At 39.2% G+C, this 20012-nt stretch overlaps 1 protein-coding gene across 9 annotated transcripts in view; it reads left to right on the top strand.

Moving 5' to 3' along the window:
• cspg5a (chondroitin sulfate proteoglycan 5a) overlaps positions 1–20012 on the top strand; it is a 61175-nt gene that overhangs the window by 24469 nt on the left and 16694 nt on the right. For all 9 annotated transcript variants that reach the window (XM_080895443.1, XM_080895441.1, XM_080895439.1 and 6 more), the window contains exon 3: positions 17097–17285. In XM_080895443.1, coding sequence (XP_080751569.1) covers positions 17097–17285 — 189 coding nt within the window. The remainder of the gene's footprint in view (positions 1–17096; positions 17286–20012) is intronic.

The following is a 20012-nucleotide window of genomic DNA, read 5'->3' as shown; positions in this document are numbered from 1 at the left end:
GAATGGCCCCCCATTTGCCAGAGCTGGACTTTGCACAGACTCTAATAAACAGGATTTTATGAACACACATGCATAAAGTTGAAGGCAAAGTTTTGTAAACACATACAAAGACTCTCTCAGATGTATATAACAAACTGTAAATTAGATGCTATCTTAAATTTAGGATCTCATATTTAGGACCAGTTCTGTGTCATTACATTACGACTAGCTTCTCGGGCATCAGCTACACGCTGCATTAATAACTTTCCTCGGGACTCAGTCCAATGGGGTTGCTGTGGAGGCGAATCTAGGTGGAGGTCAAAAGTCAAACGGATTAAGTGCATCATTTATGAAAATTTAATGTAAGCCACTGAGCATTTTCAGGTCAATGTGAGCACTGAACGTCAACTATCAGAGAGCATCTGTGGATCAAAACATTGCCTTGTAGTCCTGTCCACATTCAGATGAGGGCAAAATCATTTCACATTTAAAATGACTGAGTTCTGAATAGTAAGATTCATTCCAGCCCCGGCTTTGTGCGCCAAACTAAGGGTTTGCTTTTCAGAAAACAAAACTGACTTTTGAAAAACACAGACAGCTGTTCACAGCCCTCACTCCAGCTCTGAAAAGCTTTCTAGGATCCTCAAAGAGTCTCAATTAACATGTTGATTAGAACAAAAACATAAGGTAAGGCTTTGGTGTTTGTGCTGTTACACACAGCTCTGGAGACTGGAGAAATTGGAGTGACGATGATATAGATCACACAGCTGTCAACTAGGAGACCACATCATGTCCCTTGTGGGAGTTTTGGTTTGGTTTGGTTTAGTTTTGTTTTCACTTTAGCTTTTATAGTTTGGTCAGAATCAGGCGCTAAAACTATTTGGTTATGATTAAGAAAATAAATTGTGGTTTGTTTTAGAGAAGGCAAGTTCACAAAAATGCGTTAAAACTTGACACTGGACTGAGATCAGCTGATATGCAACACTGCAGCTGTGGTATGCTTGGGTTTATACAACTCAACAAAGGCATTACCACAATCCAATCACATCCCAATTTCCCTCGGGATGAATAAAGTATGATCAATCAATCACTCAATCAATTATTATATTATTTATAGTGCAGCTCAAACTTAATATACTTTAATCATACAATTAATCATACAGAATTATTTTCACTGCATTTATACCCGCATTGTGCACCTACTTTAAAGAGAGAATTGTTTTGACCTCTTTTTCATCTTTATATTATTAAGTACTTTTCAGTATGCAATAAATGAAGTCTTTGAGGCTGTTGATCACCTAATATTTTATTTTATTTTAATTTTTATTATATTATATGTTATTATTTATCCATTTATTTTGAAAAACAAATACTTAACTATTCATGCATTTAAACACGGGTACATTTAGTAACGCTGCTGTACTTGGTGGGCCAGGTGGACCCTCATCAGCGCATGTTGGCTGGTACTGAGATCGGCCGATATGCAGCACTGCAGCTGTGGTAAGCTTGCATTTATGTAACTTGAAACAGGCACTATTACCGCAGCACAGTCGATGCAGCTCAAGATTAATATACTTAATTAATAATTATTAATTATTAATATGCTATATTAATCATGCATTATCAAATTCTCTGTGCTTACACCTACTCTGCACTGAGTATTTTCTTTCATCATGCAATAATTGTAATCATTTCTTGTGCAGTTTTTGTTGCTCTTGCTTGCTTTAATATGACTGTACATTTAATATTTGACGAGCTAACTGCTGACACAACAGCACACTCGAACACCTCATTTTCTTAATGTGTGTATTTTATTCTGGCATTTTAAACTTACTAGCAGGGGCACTAAAGTTTCTTCACTATATTTAAAGGATATGCTTTTTGTTACAGTCTTCATAACCATGACTGTTTCTTGATGCAGCACAGCCACTAATCTGCATCAGACTTCTCAGTTTTGAACTCTTTGATGCCTCGTTCACTCAAAGGTCAGCGTTGTCAAGGCAGCTTGCAAAAGGTTAATTGTATGAACTTTCAAAATTTGTGTGTCTATAGTTGAAGTTTAATGATTTCATCATAAAATTTTGCATTTTTCTCTTCTGTGATATATTAAAAAACAAACAAACAAATAAACAAACAAACAGAGATTCTGTGATTTGTAAGCAGCTACTAACTAAAACAGTTAAAAGGAAAACAGCTACACCAAAAACAAAAATCAACCACAGCACACCAATGATCTCTGATGGTGGCTCGTCTGTGATTTTACACACATTTTCCCTTAATTATGAAAGGAATCAACTAATCGGTGAGAAGCTACTTCTAGTTGCTGAACAGCTGCATTGATTGACATGCAAATTTATGCACAATGGTGATCAGCTCCACCACTGGAACTCAAAATATTGCTCTCATTCACATACACCAAACACACTAACAAAACTCTGTATGCACTCCAACAAGAATGTAACATTGTGAATAAAAAGCCCAGATTTACCTTCATTAAAGCAACAAGGTCAGCGATTTATCCCCTCAGCTTACTTTAACTTAATGGACCACATCGCATCTCATCAATGTGGGACTGACTGCCTTTTATCCCATTTGGTCATGACTTCTTTCTTAGCTGTTGTTTACCTCACTTTCCTGAAATAAATGTATTGCAGGTAGTGGTGTTGTAAAGAGGAGACGATTGATTTAATGTCTGGTTTGAATGACGTTGCATCAAAGTTACTTAACAGAACAAAACCCATCCCAAGTATTTAAATTTCAAGTATTTTTATATTTTTTATTACTGGGGATGATTCAGGAATCAATCAAGTAGTCAGTATGTGGTTGATGTAAATTCAGATTTAGATGTGGTATTATGAGCTTGACGAGTCAGTCACTGCTAAATGTCACTTAGCTGTCTCTCTGGTATGGTTGCTAAGTAGACAATTAACTTTATAAATGGATCTATTTCTGGAGACTGACTGGCCATGATTATTGAACAGTATGTCTCATGATGCACATCAGTTCACACTAGAAAAAGCTGCATTTCCTGCGAAAATGCAGTGTGAATGCCTTGTATTGGAATCTGCTGAAAACAACTGAAAAAGCAGAATTATCTGCTGAAAAGAGGTGTAGAAGCAGAAGTGCTTGCTGACGATGGCTGTATGTGTAAGGATACACTGGAGAGTGTCAAGAAAGCAGAGCGCATACAAGCAAGAAACATGTGTGGCAACTGTCACAAGTAGGATTTGATCCTCTGCCACCAGGTCTCACAGCAGCTGCTCATCCCTCTGAGCCAAATGAGTTCTGTTCACAAACAAAGATATGATGAGAGGAAAAATGTGCAATGTGGAGCAGAAGCTCAAATTAGCAGAAAAGAGGTGAAGAGGAAGAACTTTGTTGTGAAATGAGGTAAAGAAACTGAAATTTGTGAAAAATAGAGTTGAAGAGATAAGGAACCTGAAAATTGTGCTGAAAAGAGGTGAAAAAGCTGAAATTCTTCTGAAAGAGCAGAAGAGGCTGACATTTTTCAGCTACTCATTGAGCCAAACTGGTTCTCACGTAACTGAAAAAAGGTGAAAAAGCTGAAAATTCTAATAAAAACAGCAGAAGAGGATGAGATTTCTGCTGGTAAGAGGTGAAAATGCTGAACCAATCAGAGGTACTACTTCTGTCTGCTTCATCAGGCTTTGTACTTGTATGTATTTCTGCCATGGAGCGTTAACAAGAATCTGAGGTCCATATTAGAAAAGCTGCCAAAATCATAAAACGTTGCCGAATTGTAATAAATTACCAATATGAATTACAGGTCTGTGATAGTGTATCAATTTGTAGTGAAAAGATAATATTAGACAAGGTGGATTCGAACCCAAGACCTTTGGTGTGAAGATCCGTTTCATTACCAATCAGCTCCACCACTGGAACTCAAAATGTTGCTCTCATTCACACACACCAAACACACTCACAAAACTCTGTATGCACTCCAACAAAAATGTAACATTGTGAATAAAAAGCCCAGATTTACCTTCATTAAAGCAACAAGGTCAGCGATTTATCCCCTCAGCTTACTTTAACTTAATGGACCACATCACATCTCATCAATGTGGGACTGACTGCCTTTTATCCCATTTGGTCATGACTTCTTTCTTAGCTGTTGTTTACCTCACTTTCCTGAAATAAATGTATTGCAGGTAGTGGTGTTGTAAAGAGGAGACGATTGATTTAATGTCTGGTTTGAATGACGTTGCATCAAAGTTACTTAACAGAACAAAACCCATCCCAAGTATTTAAATTTCAAGTATTTTTATATATATTTTTATTACTGGGGATGATTCAGGAATCAATCAAGTAGTCAGTATGTGGTTGATGTAAATTCAGATTTAGATGTGGTATTATGAGCTTGACGAGTCAGTCACTGCTAAATGTCACTTAGCTGTCTCTCTGGTATGGTTGCTAAGTAGACAATTAACTTTATAAATGGATCTATTTCTGGAGACTGACTGGCCATGATTATTGAACAGTATGTCTCATGATGCACATCAGTTCACATTATGCAAAAGTGGATGGTGCACCACAGCTGTAAATCCTGGGTTGCATTGTCTCTGGACGGTCTCACCGTACTAAGTCCTTAAAGGTCACCGTTGCTTTTATGGAATGATGCTAATTCAAATTTATCTTTTCTCATTCATCCTTTGACTACGATGACCTGGATGACTGAGAACCTTCACAGACAATTCACATTTATAGTTCACCAAATTTGATCTCGATATGAAAAAATTGGGTGAATACATATTTCTATACTACAATCACAGGTGTTTCTAGAAGAATACGTTCAACACATGTGCACTAGACAACACAATGGCAACCTCCTGACAGCAACAGGAAGTGATGCTCTGTTTTGTGATTGTCAATGTACAGTATAAACAACAGGACATAAGTATTGTACACACAACAAGCATCCAGTTTACTTTTCAGGCACATACGCATCCCATGTAGCCTCAGATTTTGGGCTGCACTTAGACGTCCATACAGTGGTCCATACGAACCTTCACAGGCATGAGCAGGTTTTCAAATATATGTCGCACAGATGCTCAAGGACACTCAGGCATAGAAACCATGAGTTTGAGCACATGCTTTACTTCAACTTGATCAGTTCTTCTTAAAACCTGCAGTAAATTAAAGCTTAACCTACTGAATAAAAACTATTATTATATATATTCGCAGACGTCATGCAAACATCATGCAAACAAGTGTCAATTTGGCTCTCAGAGAATTACAACATAGACTTAATCTCAAGTATTTTACCTGCTTTTAGTATAGTAATTTCCAAATCAATAAAACCTAAAACCCTAAAAGAAAAAAGCCATTACGGACCGAGCACGACTGAAATAATCATCTCTGTTGCATGAAATCAACAGATTACAAATATCATTGACTGAATGGGAAATGGAGCAAAGCTCACTCAGCGATGCTGAAAAACTCTTGCTAAGCGGACAGTGTGATCCAGATATTTAGGGCAGATTTTGGGCTTCAGTCAGCAGATAGTAGCACTGATGAACCTCCTGAGAGTGAGTCAGATGAGGGCTGAGAGATACTGAGAGGCGTTTGACTGCTGGGCAAAAGCTCAATGTGGGTCAATAGAGCGCTGGCACAGATGAGGACCAATATGTTCGTCTGTGTGTGCGTCTGATTACACATGTGACTAGGTTTGCGTGTATGTTTCTAATTGTGTGTATGTGTGTGTGGTGTACATTTCTGTGCATGTGTGTTGGAGTTGGAGCTGGACATGGAGCCAATTCAATTACAGGGGGATGAATGTTTGGACCTTTGACCCTCTGCAGTAAAACTCACGACCCTTTGAAGTGTGTTTTACTGACCTCAGACATGCCCATCATATCTCTTTTAAAGATAGAATTACATACCTGCAGAGGTGCAAAGCTTTCCATTTTCATCATCAGTGCTTGTAGGTATGGGCTGCACTGCAGTGGTTAGCATTGTTTACCTCTTTAAGCAAGAAAATCATCTGTTCAAATGCACCAATCCACCATCCCTTTCTGTGTGGTGTTTGCACGTTCTCCCCGTGTCTGCATAGGTTGTCTCTTTCTCTATTCTACACTGGCTGTAGGTTAGGATGTGACTATGAATGGTTGCTTGGTAACCTCTACCCGACTAGTGACCCTGACCTGTATAAACAGTTTAGAATATGGATGACTGCTATTGAACAGTTTCTAAATTTATACTTTTTATTAATATTTAGCAAATAATAATAAGGCAAAGTATACATTTCACTGAATGAAACACAGACAGAACAGCTACTGCTGGTAGAATGACTTTGAATGGGCACTCTATTGATTTTACTCGTTAAAAGGGATGTCACAGCTTTTGAAAACTGTTGGCTGCAGCTTGATATGCTGATGCACTGTTTCACAGCACTATTGCCTAATAACAAAGACGTCCCCCAGTTTTGATCTTGTTCCTTATCTTAGGCTAGTTTTCTGCTTTTACAGAAAAGTGCTGTGGGCCTAAATTGCTGCATTTCAAATAATGCAATAATGTGTGGCACACACTAATAAATGACTGAATCATTTATACTTTTGTGTGGTCATGGAGGTAATTTCACACACAGCGCAAAATTTGAACAGCATCTAACAGCAGATGTCCCAGGTGGTATTCAACAATGGAAATTAACTAAACATTAACATTAACGACTTGTGTGTAATGAAAGCAGAGTTTCTAATAAAATATGTGCAATTCAGCATAGCTGGGCCTTCAGTGAAGTTCCATGACTGGGATTTATAGGAAGCAGTAGTTTGATCAATACCATAGACTAAAAGTTGATATATTTTAGCCTTTTCTGCTTAGAATATCCCTTTTTTATGCTGTATATTTGTACTTCAGAGTCAAGGTCAATGTAAGGATGTAAATATATATTTTACGTGATAAATACTGAAGATTGGAGATGTTTCATTAACAACAAAAACGGCACCAGATGGAAGTTCCTGAGAAGTTTCAGCTCCACTGCAGCCTGAGCTGTCTTGGACACACACTCGCACTCGCCTGTCTGTAGTAAGCTGAGACACCACATGTCAGAGCTGTCATTTTCTTTTCAACTAAAATCACATTTTTATTGGTCAAGTTTACTCTGTTTAAGCAAATTAGATTCTTACGTGGCCTTCAGTTTGTACATGCATTTGTGACTGCTTTCATTTTGTGAGATGTTAACTCTAAACCTCAGTCGTTATAAACATACTGCAATGTGATATCTTGTTTTTTAAGCTATCTGAGGCATCTCCGGTGCTGGCTTCCCTTGTCCTCCTGACTGATGGGATCTGACAGCATTAGTGCCATAAATTGCCTTCTCCTCTGGAGCTGCAGGACTGAAAGGACCATATTCGGAGAAACAGATGAGAAATCTGAGGGAGTGAAGAGCGAGGGTATGCATCAGGGAAAGAGAAAGAGAGGAGAGGAGAGAGTGTTTATGTTCTGCTTGTGGTAGGGAAAGCAGATTAATGGAAGGAGAAAGAAAGTGACATACAAAGGAAATCAAAAGAGTGATCAGGGAAAAACAGAGCGAGAAACTATCGGCATGAAATAAAAAGGAGACAGATATAAAGGGAGAAGTGGACAGAGAAAACAAGAGGAGGTGGAGGGGAAACTGACTGAGAGAATGAGTCAGAACCTTATAATGTTTGCCAGTATGGAAACGACTTGGGCGAGCCAGGTCGAGTTTACTAGTGTATGTGTGTCTGTGTGTGCGTCTTGCAGCTTGATATAATTAAGTGAGGTTTTGAGAACCAACAGCAGTTTGCATTCATTTAAGATTTCATGATCAGGACATGGAAACACACAAAATACCCACTTAGATGCACACAAACACTCAAATGCTCTCACACACTGGATTATGGGTGCATGAGGGATCACCTCAGAGTCACAGAGCGTGGGGGTCATGGAAGCAGCTCGGAGTTCAAACACACAGGAGATTTACAGCTGAGGAGAACGCCAGGGAAAAAAGACACGCACGCATTAACAGACACAGTTTGTTTTTGCCAAAAATCTTGTCTGACATAATGAATCGCTGGCTGCACACACGCATACATATTCACAAATTTGTTTTTGGCCAGGTTTGTCTAGCTGCAGGTTAGCTATGTTTCAATTATTAGCTTGTGTGTACACAGAAATGCAAACAGACACACACACACACACACACACACACACACACACACACACACACACACACACACACACACACACACACACACACAAACAATTCCAATCCAGGTTTTTTTCTAATCTATTAATCACTGTTCAGAGTCCATCATATCTCTCTGTCTCTGTTTTGGTTTCTGCATGCTCTTATTTTGAAAGAATTGTAAAAAATAAATAAATAAATAAATAAAATAGTCTCTCCTGCATTTTTTTGTGCTCTATCATAGTTTTCCCCCTTTCCACAAAATCCAACCAGATGCTCAAAAAGATGATTGAATTGCAAAAGAAGTTGTGATTTAAGAATATAATCACGACACTTTACTACAATTGAAAAAATGAAGTAAAAATGCCAAAGAGGTAAAAATGTGATTGCACACCTGCTGGTTTTTGTTGTTGTTGTTGTTGTTGGGTTTTTTTTGTTTTTTTTTTTGTTTTTTGTTTTTTAGCAAAAATCCAATAAAATCAAAACCATCTGCAGTCATATAAACCTAAAAAAACAAAAACTGTGAGAAAATCCAGTTAGAGAGTTTAGTAGCCTGAATCAGCTGTGAGATGAATCAAATGTAATGCAGGTTTCATATGTTTATATCCCCACAAAATAGGTTTTGCTTATAATCTTGGAGCCACAGTGCTCAATGTAGCTCAGCTAGTATGGTTAGTGCTTCATCTTAGACTCTTTAAGACATAAACATAAGGTGGGTTGGATTTGGCTGCCAAAGGTTCAAGCTATCTATTTTTATTCTCAGCTATACTAACAACACTATCTGCACTGAAATGGTCAAGTTCAGCAGAAATAAATGCTGGGTCCGATCTCCTCTCTACATTAGTGGTTGTAAGTGGATTTTGTTATCTGTTCACCAACATTTCATTTTTTCATTTCATTATTTAATTGCATTAAGATGAATCCATTTGTCAGCCTGTTTGGGAAACCCAGAGCATCGTTTGATCTAATTTACTGTATTCCTCTCAGGGTCACACACACAGAAGCTTTCAATGCACACATCCCCCACGTAATTCCTATAGTTAGTGTGACATGGGACACATCTGCAAATCTGTAATTGGTTTGCAGTTTATAGTGTTGCGTGGGTGCTCTCCAGGGATACAGGGGTTTTATGTAAATAGGTTTTGGTTACAATCATATCTGCAGCTCTGTGCTGAGTGACTCATTTGCAACATTAAGCAGCCTCAGTTTATTTATAATAGCAGGAAGCTGAGTACTTACAGTCAAGCAACTCTGCAGAAAATGATATGTAAATGTGACAAGCCAACTGAATGTGCTTAATTGGGTGTTTATATTTAGATGTTCCAAGCAGGCAAGCATATGCACCAATATATGTGCGTCCTTGCCTAGCTTTACCCTAAAATTGGAGCAACGTCGTCCAGCACAATGCCTCTAAACAACACTGTTTCTGAAATTTTTTAAGCTAAATGTAATACATTGATCGTGTTGTGACATTTCAAATCCCGTTCTGTTTTCAGTTCAAGGATTTACCTTCGCTGGATGATTGAATGGTCCAGTTTTTAACCCTCTGTGGCTGCTAATGAGGCTATAATGGTTTCATCTGCATAATGGAAGCCGATGTGGTGATATTTTATTTAAGCTGGTTTGTTTTGAATGTACTGCAGATGATGTGATGCCTCAGGGAACTCTAAGTGGATGGCTAATAAAGAGAAAAAGCATCTGACCTGAAATAATACAACAATGCACATTAATAAACCAAAGTGGCCGGGATTACAAAAACAGTGTCTCTTTGTTCATTTATCTCTTTTATTTTTTGAGTTGTTGCAGAGAGCTCCCTTCTTAATAATCAGTTTTATTTTTCATTGTCTCCTATCTGATTATCTAGTGTCTCATGTGATTAAAACAACAGCAGAAAAGCCAGTAAGTGGTGAAAGGTGTAAACGCTTTCAGCTGCATGGTGTTGCACACAAATATCACAACAGTTTATTGAAACAGTGTAAAGTTGGGCTAAATAACCTACTCTTTTTTTTAATCAGAAGCCGGTGCTCAGGTGGAGAGAAAGCAGAAGATCTAAAAGCATTTATGAGTCAAATAAGTCTTTGTTACTGTTACAAGAACAAAACATAGAAAACATCCAAACTCAAGACCAACTCTTAGAGATTACCGATTCTGTCATTGTATATGTGTATGAAAAGCTCGATATAGCTAATTCCATTGAGCCAAGATCAGAAAGATTTTCTATAAACTACAGTTGTCGAGACATTGCTCATGTTCTAGGACTATGGCGGGGAAGTTAGAAACTAGGTAAGCCTCAACAAAGGTTTTAGCACCATAATTTGGTAACCACACACCAAATATTAACTGTTAACTGTCTAAATGAAGACTTATCTGTCCCACTTTATAACACTTAGTATGTTTATATATGTAGATAGATTTAATCTGAAATGGGACTTTATGTGTCATTCAGTACCCGCAAGGACGTGTTTGATTGATTTTAGATTCATTCTACAGCCTGACAACCTTCAAACAACTTTCTTCAGACAGATGAATGAGAATAGAATAGAATAGAATAGAATAGAATAGAATAGAATAGAATAGAATAGAATAGCCTTTGTGTCAAGTATTTAAAAAAACTGTGCAAGTTAACTAAGAAGTGGTTGTATTTGGAAATCAAAGAAACTCAGATCAGAGCAACAATTCTTGATTGGACTGAGGTGTTTCTGACTACACAGAAAGCAGAGTCCTGTACATACAGAGGGTAAAGTCTTTGAGTGCGCTGGTGAAGTCAAGGGTATTTTTCATGTACCCTACTTGATTCTAGCCCATTCAAACATAATTTCCTTGGTAAAACAAAACCAAGAAGCCGTGAACTTTTACTCTCTGTCTTAATTAAATTTCTAGTCTGATGAGATTCTCTTTGCATCCAGTGTTTCCTCGCTCTTTCCGTCAACGTTTTAAAACCAGCTCCAGTTTTATAATCCTGTCCTCTGTCTGAACCTTCCTAGAGCCCTTAGGAAAATGAGAATGTTTGTTTTCATTCAATAACAGAAACTCAAAGTTTTGTTTCAGAGCCAGTATCAAAGCTTATGTTTTATAGTTTTCAGACGCAGCGTGCCGTGCCCTCTCCTGTCCTCCGCTGGCCTTTAATCCTGACGTTCACCTCTTTCTGAATGACTCAGTTTTTCCCTTCATACTCATTCTGGAGTTATTGCATCAGAAAATGTGTTTTGCTTCAAGGAAAACAATGTTTGAAAAAAGCACAGCTTTTAATGCAAATCTGGGACTTATGCTAAAATATTCAGGAAACACCCAGCTTTGCTCTCTCTTGTCACCCCAGATCCAGCTCTTTTAGATAAGACATGTTTGGTTGTTTCTCCCTCTAACCTTCCAAAGACCCTGATAAAATATGCATCTCCCCTTTGCTTGTTCTCTCTTTACTCTGCAAAATAATCACTTTCCCTTAAGGAGGGTATTAAACAACAAAAACAGAAGAAAGCACGGGATGCCAACTGCTAAAAGTTGAATATGCTTATCATAGTTCTTCATGGGTCCACCTGGTTTTAAGGTGAGCAAGTTAGGCTATATTGCATGGGAGCTGCATGACAATTTGTCCAAAATCTGAGTAGCAGTATCTGCTTTTGGCTCCAATCCATCGATCGTAACCCTTGTGTTGTCCTCGGATCAAAAATGGTCCCTAGGTGAATGACAAACAAGCATATGGAAATCCCGAGGACACCATTGCTCTTGCACAGTTCCCTGTCCTACCCTAACTTTTTTCTCATTACCCCCCTCATATCCTCCATTCTCACCCTCCATTACTCCTTATCAAAGCTAGCAGGGGGTCCTATTAGCCATTCTGCACTGTTGTCATCCTCTGCAAGTTAAATAAAAACTCTGTCTGCCTCACTCAGCACAGCAGGCCAGCATAATCAGGTAAATATTGAGAGGATTTGTTAGCTCTTTGTAATGTGGCTCAGGATGCCCCAAGTCTAACTCCGATATATTACTGCCAGGCTACAACGTAGCTTTAAATGCGGCTGTGGTGAGCCGCGGCAAGGGAGATAATGATGGGTTAGGGAGGGGAAAAAAACTGTGCTGTGGGACACAAAGGGAAGGGCTGTGGGATATGTGGGAAGTGTTATAGAAGGAAGGACTGGGAATGAGGGAGGCTGTCTGTCATATCTCAGCCAAAGTGGAGTTGGGTGCTTTTGAAGGAGATTTAACAGTAAAAGTTTTTTCCTCCCTGATCAAGGGTCTTTTCCAGTTTGATTTCACCCCTTTTCAGCTGGTGGGGACGCGAGACTTTTGGAGGAGGAAATTCAATCCTAAAGATTCTCTTGGAAATTCAGCCAAGCCAAGCCAGCCGAGCTATTTCCTCCTGTGTCAGCCTGTTAAGCTGTGTTCCAACAATCTTAATGGAGGAAGCCGGAGTCATTCTTGCTGTCAACACATCCCACAAAAACAATGGAATTAGCTGGTAGTTCAGCTTTCCGTCATTTCTTTTTACTTTTCTACCTTCTTTCTCCTAATTGATTCCAAGTGCAATCAAACTTTAAAACAGGCTTTTATTCAGTACTTAATAATTACTCGTGATGCTTTGAAGTCTTGATGGCATGAATTTTCCCACAAACATCTCAGTTGGTCCTTTTCATGGTTCCTAACCCAACAGTAACAAAAATGACATCAGCTGACTGCGGGATTTCATGGGTTTCTGTATTGGCTTGATTGGCAAAGACCTTCCTCTGTCAGAGTAAGTCATTCAGATACTTTACACACTGGATATAAGAGAAATGTTGCTATTAGCTTAGTTCTTCTGTTTCACAATCAGAATTTAAACTAAAATCTCCTTAAAGTTTCTGGAGGATATCTTGTGTCACAGAGTCATTATTTACATCACAGAGTGAGCCCCGTTCTCAATCCCAGGTCATCAAATACTGACGTCTCTGAGACAGACACAGGCACTGGTGCCTAAATCAATGGCTCTCTTCGACAGCATGTCTCTGTGTCCTTCCCCTCAACCCCAACTAGCCCACCCCTCCCTGAGCCTCCCTGGTACTGCTGGAGGTTTCTTCCTGTTAAAAAGGAGTTTTTCTGTCCCACTTTTACCAAAATCTTGGTTCTCAAATCAAATCAAATCAAATCACTTTTATTGTCACATCACATGTGCAGGTACATTGGTACAGTACATGTGAGTGAAATTCTTGTGTGCAAGCAACAGAGTTGTGCAAAATACAATAATGTAAACAAGCAAAATACAAGAATGGCTACATCTGAAACTAATAATATATGTACAATATATAATAGTATATGCATTTCTGGATGTGTATACTAAATATTTTTCTACGTGTGTGTGTGTGTGTGTGTGTGTGTGTGTGTGTGTGTGTGTGTGTGTGTGTGTGTGTGTGTGTGTGTGTGTATACACATATTTTACAAATTAAATAGAGCAAACAATAAATAAAATATATAAAAATATACAGAGTTGAGACATGTGCAAAACAGTGGCATTACTGTACAGTATGGAGTGCATAATGTTAAAGTTCCAGTAGTGAAGGTGAGGTGTCTATGACGTGTTCAGCAGTCTGATGGCCTAATGGAAAAAGCTGTCTCTCAGTCTGCTGGTACGGGACCGGATGCTGCAGAACCTCCTTCCTGATGGAAGTAGTCTGAACAGTTTATGGCTGGCGTGACTGGAGTCCTTGATGATCCTCCCCGCTTTCCTCAGGCACCGCTTCCTGTAGATGTCTTGGAGGGAGGGAAGCTCACCTCCAACATAACCTCCAACCTCCAACCTCCAACCACCTACATAAATACAATTGAACTGAACTGAATTGAAAGATGAGTTGTAGCAACAATGAAATAAGTGTCCTAGTCCTAGCCCTGGTCATTATTAAAGGATATCATTAATAATAATATTGCTCTCCTTGTTCCTTTATCATTATTGTTAATGTGTCATATTAAGTGTCGTGTCCTTAAAGCCTTAAATGTGTGGGTAGCAAAACGTGAACTTAAACCTCAAAGGAGGAACAGCAACTGCAGCCCCTCTGTTGATGAACTGTCCCGTTTTCAAACATAATTATTAATTATTGGTATTCAATATCAGCACAGCCAGTGCATCAAAGCACCGATGCCAAAGGACACCTTGCTTGTATCCTTGTCCTAGCAGCTTCTGACACAACGTGTAAAGTATTTGATGGGCTACAATGGGAATGTGTTGGCAGGAGAGTGAGTGCATAATAACAAGTGTTAGCATGGTAACACACTAAATTAAAATGATTGATTATTGATGAATTTGTCTCAGTTGGAGTTTTGGAGACAAGCTGAGCTGTAAATTTAAATTCTGTTCTCTCATTTTGATGTTGATGAACTTTTGTGTATTACACGAATAAGATAGATCAGACTTTGGCTACACACTCATTACAGATAGGGTCATTGCTGGCTTTCGTTTTGCTCATTCCTTTACAACTATAGCAAGATTACGATATTCGACTCGGACTGCTGTGTTCAATCCTAACGTCAAAAAAAAGAGTAAAAAAAAAATACAGTTGCACAAACTGAAAGGAGAGACATAATTCAGCTGGAGGCGCTTGACAAAGTGCAGGAGGAGGAGGAAGGAGAGACAAGAGAGATGAGGGTGGAGATGAAGGGAGAGAAAGAGAGCCACTGAACAAGAAAAGAAATCTTTAAGAAGACAAGCAGCAGGAGTGAAGAATCAGGAGGGGGAGTGAGGGAGGGAATGGGAGAAAAATAAACGGGGAACTGGCCACTAACACAGAATGGTGTCCCTCCGGACCACTCAGAGCAGATGTATGTGTCTGATGGCATGTCAGCCTCACGTCTGCTCTGTTTGCCGCTCAGCTGGGTTGCCATGGTGACTAGCACATCCTTGCTCGCCTTCTTCCTTTATGCATCCGTCCCTTTCTCCCCCACCTACACCCTCCCTCTATCCATCTTACATAAACCTCTTACTTGTATGAATGCAGAAACACTCTGAGAGTGAATGCAGTGAAGTCTACATTTTTAAAAAAAGTGATATTGGGCTTCATCGCTTCTCTTTCTTGCATACATGCACGAACTCAAAACGTCTCCTGGCATGTTGCCAGTGTTTCCTTCAGCTGGCAAAATAAAAGCATCACAGATTCAGGAAGGATACAGGAAGTGAGCCAGTGAAAGAAGCCTGTTTAACATGTATGGAGCTCAGTCAGAGGGTATGAGCACCACCAGCACCTTTAATCACTTTTATGGTCCTCCGTTTGTGTAGATCTGTAGATCTATGGATACAATACGTGACACAGAGAGTAGCGGAGATGCAGCCAAAGCCAAAGCTGTCACCACACGAGTATTAATTAAGGTTACAACATGGCCTTTTCTGAATCTAGAGTCCCTGGAAGGTTTAAAATGGTTAATGCAATCATATATACCCAAATCAGAGATGCAATTAGCTCAGCTTAGCATAACAACTGGAAACATTCAATCTAATCTACTGTCCAAATATCAGAAATACACCTAATCAACATATGTAGAGTCGTTCATTTTTAAGTTTATACACAGGTTGTCAAAGTTTGGATGGATCAGTACCATTTTAGGACTGCTTGTTAATAATTCACACATCAGACAAATTAAATTATGAATGGCTGCTTTTGGTTGATGATGACCATTCTTTATTCTGGAATGTAGTTTTATAAACATGAGAATGGTAGAATTTCTTTGTACAAGCTGTGAGTTTAGACAAAGCCAAGGTAGCTCAGCTAAGCTTAATACCTCACAATTCTAGCTCTGTGACACACACACACACACACACACACACACACACACACACACACACACACACACACACACACACACACACACACACACACACACACACACACATTAGTTCTATTGATCTCCACATTTAACTGTTGGCAGGAAAACAAATGGGTGAAATTAAACTAGACATCACTGAGCATAGTTGGGATAATAAGCAAAAGTCCTTTAAGGCAAAAATGAACCTCCACTTTTTTCATCTGCATTTTTGCACTTGTGGCAGTGAGGTAGTGCCTCTCTGCAGCATCACAGTCTCATTAAGTGGTGAAATAGTCATTGCCATTTCACACGCCAAACAGTCTGTAGACAAAGCCATCTGCCCCTGTCGTTTATGTCCCCGGGCGGACACCGTACTCCGCCAAATGGCTATGAAGGGAGTCTGGGACTTGCATGGCAGCTGTGTGTGTTTTTGTGTGTCGACGTGTGTGTGTGCACACAATATACATCCACACATGGTTGCCCATATGTTTTGTGTTACATGTTCTAAACGCTAATATCTTTTCTGACTGTGTATGCGTGTGTTTTTGTTTGATGGCGAGTGTGTTTATAAAAAAAATCACCTCAGGCTGTTTTTCCTTTTTCACTTTCTATTTTCAGACACACATAGTGATGACTTTGTATATTTTTCAATAAAGCATTCACAAACCTGCCGGCGACAAACGCTCTTCTAGTAGATGGCTTTACGCTGAAGGTTTATGTAACACGCATCATGTTGTGGAACATTTGGAGGACTTTTGGCAGCATGTAAAGAGCCTCCTGAATTCCCACATCTCTCTGTTTCTGATTAAAGATAATCAGAAGCAGAGAGGAAATCCTGAACTTTAATGAAGAGACTTTGAGTACGGAGGCATTCACAGCATGTGTGTTCATTAAATAATTCTTAAAAGCCAAATGTATAACTTGTAACTGGCTAAAACGTGAAACTGACAGGCACACAAAACTCGCAGAAATTGGTAAGACATGATTTTAACTCACTGATCTCTTTTTTCCTTCCCTTTCTGTTCACAACTTATTTCATTTCACATTCTTCACTGTTCATCGTCCCGGTCATATCTTTTTGTTCTGCTCTGTTTCCTCCCCTTGTCCCCGATTTTACTCTCTATATGTAATTCCACCTGACTCAATTTCTCTCTCAACCTGTCCTCTGAAACCTCTTTGTCTGCCTCAGATGCAACGTCCAGGACTACATCTGGCACAAGGGTGCCCGTTGCGAGTCGGTGGTTACTGAGTTCCAGGTGATGTGTCTGGCCGTGGGCACCTCAGCTCTGGTGGTCCTGCTGCTCTTCATGATCATCGTGTGCTTCGCCAAGAAGCTCCACGTGCTCAAGACAGAGAATAAGAAGTTGCGTAAGCGCAGGTGAGGAGACGACAAAAGTCTGAAAAAAAGTTGGGTTTTTTTACCCTTATTTGGTTTGTGCCTCAAAATAACAGCATGTAAAGATTAGTACCGCTGATGTGTGTATGGTAAACAAGACAGTGAGAGCATTTTGGGGCCAAAATGGGTAGGGTGCACTGGTCTCTTACAAACCAGTAAATAATTATGATCATAAAAAGTGACAAAAACAAATGCATTTTGTTTCAACTAGGGCAGGACATCTTGAATAAACATTCAAACCATGATCATCCTACATAAAAATATTCACTGAGTAGCAGTAATTTATTAGTTTAGATCAGGGGTGGGCAATTCCAGGCCCCGAGGGCCGGTGTCCTGCAGGTTTTAGATCTCACCTTGGGCCAACACACCTGAATCACATGATTAGTTCATTACCAGGCCTCTGAAGAACTTCAGGACATGTTGAGGAGCTAATTTAGCCATTTAAATCAGCTGTGTTGGTTCAAGGACACATCTAAAACCTGCAGGACACCGGCCCTCGGGGCCTGGAATTGCCCACCCCTGATTTAGATTCTCATAAATACTTTTTTAAAAGTGTTAAATTATATATTTGGGAATGGGTGACTTGGCTCTTGCCAAAGTAACATTTGAAGTCACTTTTCGCTTTAGAAGTGCTGCTAGGCAGACACAACCAAGTCCTTTGATATGCAAAGCTCACCTTGTACTGTTGTTCACTTTAAAAATACATATCTTTGCCCTTCTAACTCTTCAGTACTAATAACGAATAATCCAAAATCTCAAAATCTTCCTTTTATTTAAAAAAAACCTGGAAGTTGTTTATCTTCCCATTTTTATTAAATACTGGATCTTCATCCAGCTCAAAAAAGAAAGGATCTAGTTGTTTAGTCTATCTTCACTCTGTCTGGCAATACCACCAGCCTCTGCGTGTTAGATATATTTTTGTTAATGCAAACAAGAGCTTCCAGAGAACAAAATAAAAGATGGTTTAAGTCCGCTGAGTACGGAAATTCTGAAGAAGAAATAAACAGATAAAACCCCCTCTGTCATGTATCCTGCAAACTCCACACTCAACTTTCACTTACTTCATTTTTTTTTTTACTTTAAAAGATCAGTCAAACAAAACTAAAAACTGGGGCCTTTGGGCAATATGATGCAGCAGATTTATTATCAGCTACTCGGCAGTCGCTGTGTCTCAGCTGCAGTACATTACTCCCTCCATCGATGACTCAACCAGAAAACAGTTTATTGGCTGGCACTGCCGTTGGGCCAAAGTGCCACCCTGGCTTGTGTTTGTGTGAAACGACAGAGAGCGGCTGATGCAGAGAGAGAGCACAGGGGAAAATAAGTTTGGTAGAAGGAATCTAAAAAAGATCTGTTTGAAATATCTGAGCTCGCAAGGTCCTTGGACCAGCATGTCTGAGCAAGTGATGAAATCAGTGGTGTACAATAAGAAAAAGGAAAAAGTACAGAGTTTAAAACCGCAGCAGGATTGTTTTCAGAAGTTTGGCTGTGAAACATGTTGATCAACAGGCGGCAAAGACTGAAAATAATAATAAGAACCAAGAACAGCAGAATTTCAATGAGTATGATAAGCACCTCCCATTGAGGGACCCTGCCTCTTTTTAGAGAGCACTGATCTACAACAACAATCTCTGATTAATTTAAGGGACCCAAACCCAAACTTGATATTATTTGAGAAACAATTTCTGTTTTTTGTAAAAGTTACATTTTAATTAAGAATGTTGCACCATTTTAATTTAGATGTTTAGAGGTGATTAAAGGGAGCTGAAATCACAGAGTGAAGATTTCGTAAAATGTCAGAGGCTCGTAGCAGAATTACAGAAAATATTAGAAACGTAAAAAAAGAAAGGCAGGTGAGGTAAACAATAACACGAGTCTTCCTCTCTCAGAGACAGGGCTGCAGAAAATGCTTGTGTATTTTTTTTTTTTTTACAGCAATTACTTCTCACATCTCACAGCAAAGTTTTCAGGAAAGAATGACTCAGAACATTTGAAGTAAAAGAGATTCAGTGCTGAGCTCAAGGACGAAAGAGTGAAACTGCAGCTTTTCTGCAGCAGTACAGCGACTGCATAACCACAATCACGACATGCAGATGTCTCGCTGGGTGGTTATTTGGGCTTGTTTTGCAGCCAGTCACTGAATTGATCACGACCTCTGTATAAAGCTTGTCAGAAACCGGGCAATGATCCTAAGCACAACTGAAAATCTACAACAGAATGGTGGAAAGGTGAATTTTAAAAAATCTAAATGAGCTAAAGCAACAACTTAAAGAAGTGTGGACTAAAATACCTCTACAGCAATGTCAGAAACTGCCAAATCACACAGTAATTAATTATTTTGATTTATTGGTGCTTAGGTTGGATCTAGAATCACAGGGTGTACTGGACAGGAAATCAGGTCTGCACAGTGACATGTGAAAACATTCCTTTTCACATGAATGTACCTGTGTAAGTCATGTTATGCCACCTTCTATTCAATTCTTGCCACATGTGTGATTAATATGTTGTACTTTAAAAAAGGAGTGCTAAGCTTGTGAACTTTGTAAAAAAAAACAGACAGCAGAGTCTGTCCTTATTTTCTGTCATACTATGACAGAGGTGAAATGGCCACATTAAACATGGCCCAAAATTTCAAGTAATGAGTTCAGTATATGCACTAATGAACTAATCCTTGTGAGCCAAAAGCTTGGGCACCAGAATGTTTTAAAC

The sequence above is a fragment of the Rhamphochromis sp. 'chilingali' genome (assembly GCF_963969265.1).
Source record: "Rhamphochromis sp. 'chilingali' genome assembly, chromosome: 11".
In the NCBI taxonomy this organism is placed as follows: domain Eukaryota; kingdom Metazoa; phylum Chordata; class Actinopteri; order Cichliformes; family Cichlidae; genus Rhamphochromis; species Rhamphochromis sp. 'chilingali'.
The sequence above is the reverse complement of the archived record's forward strand: the minus strand, read 5'-3'. Positions and strand labels throughout refer to the sequence as shown.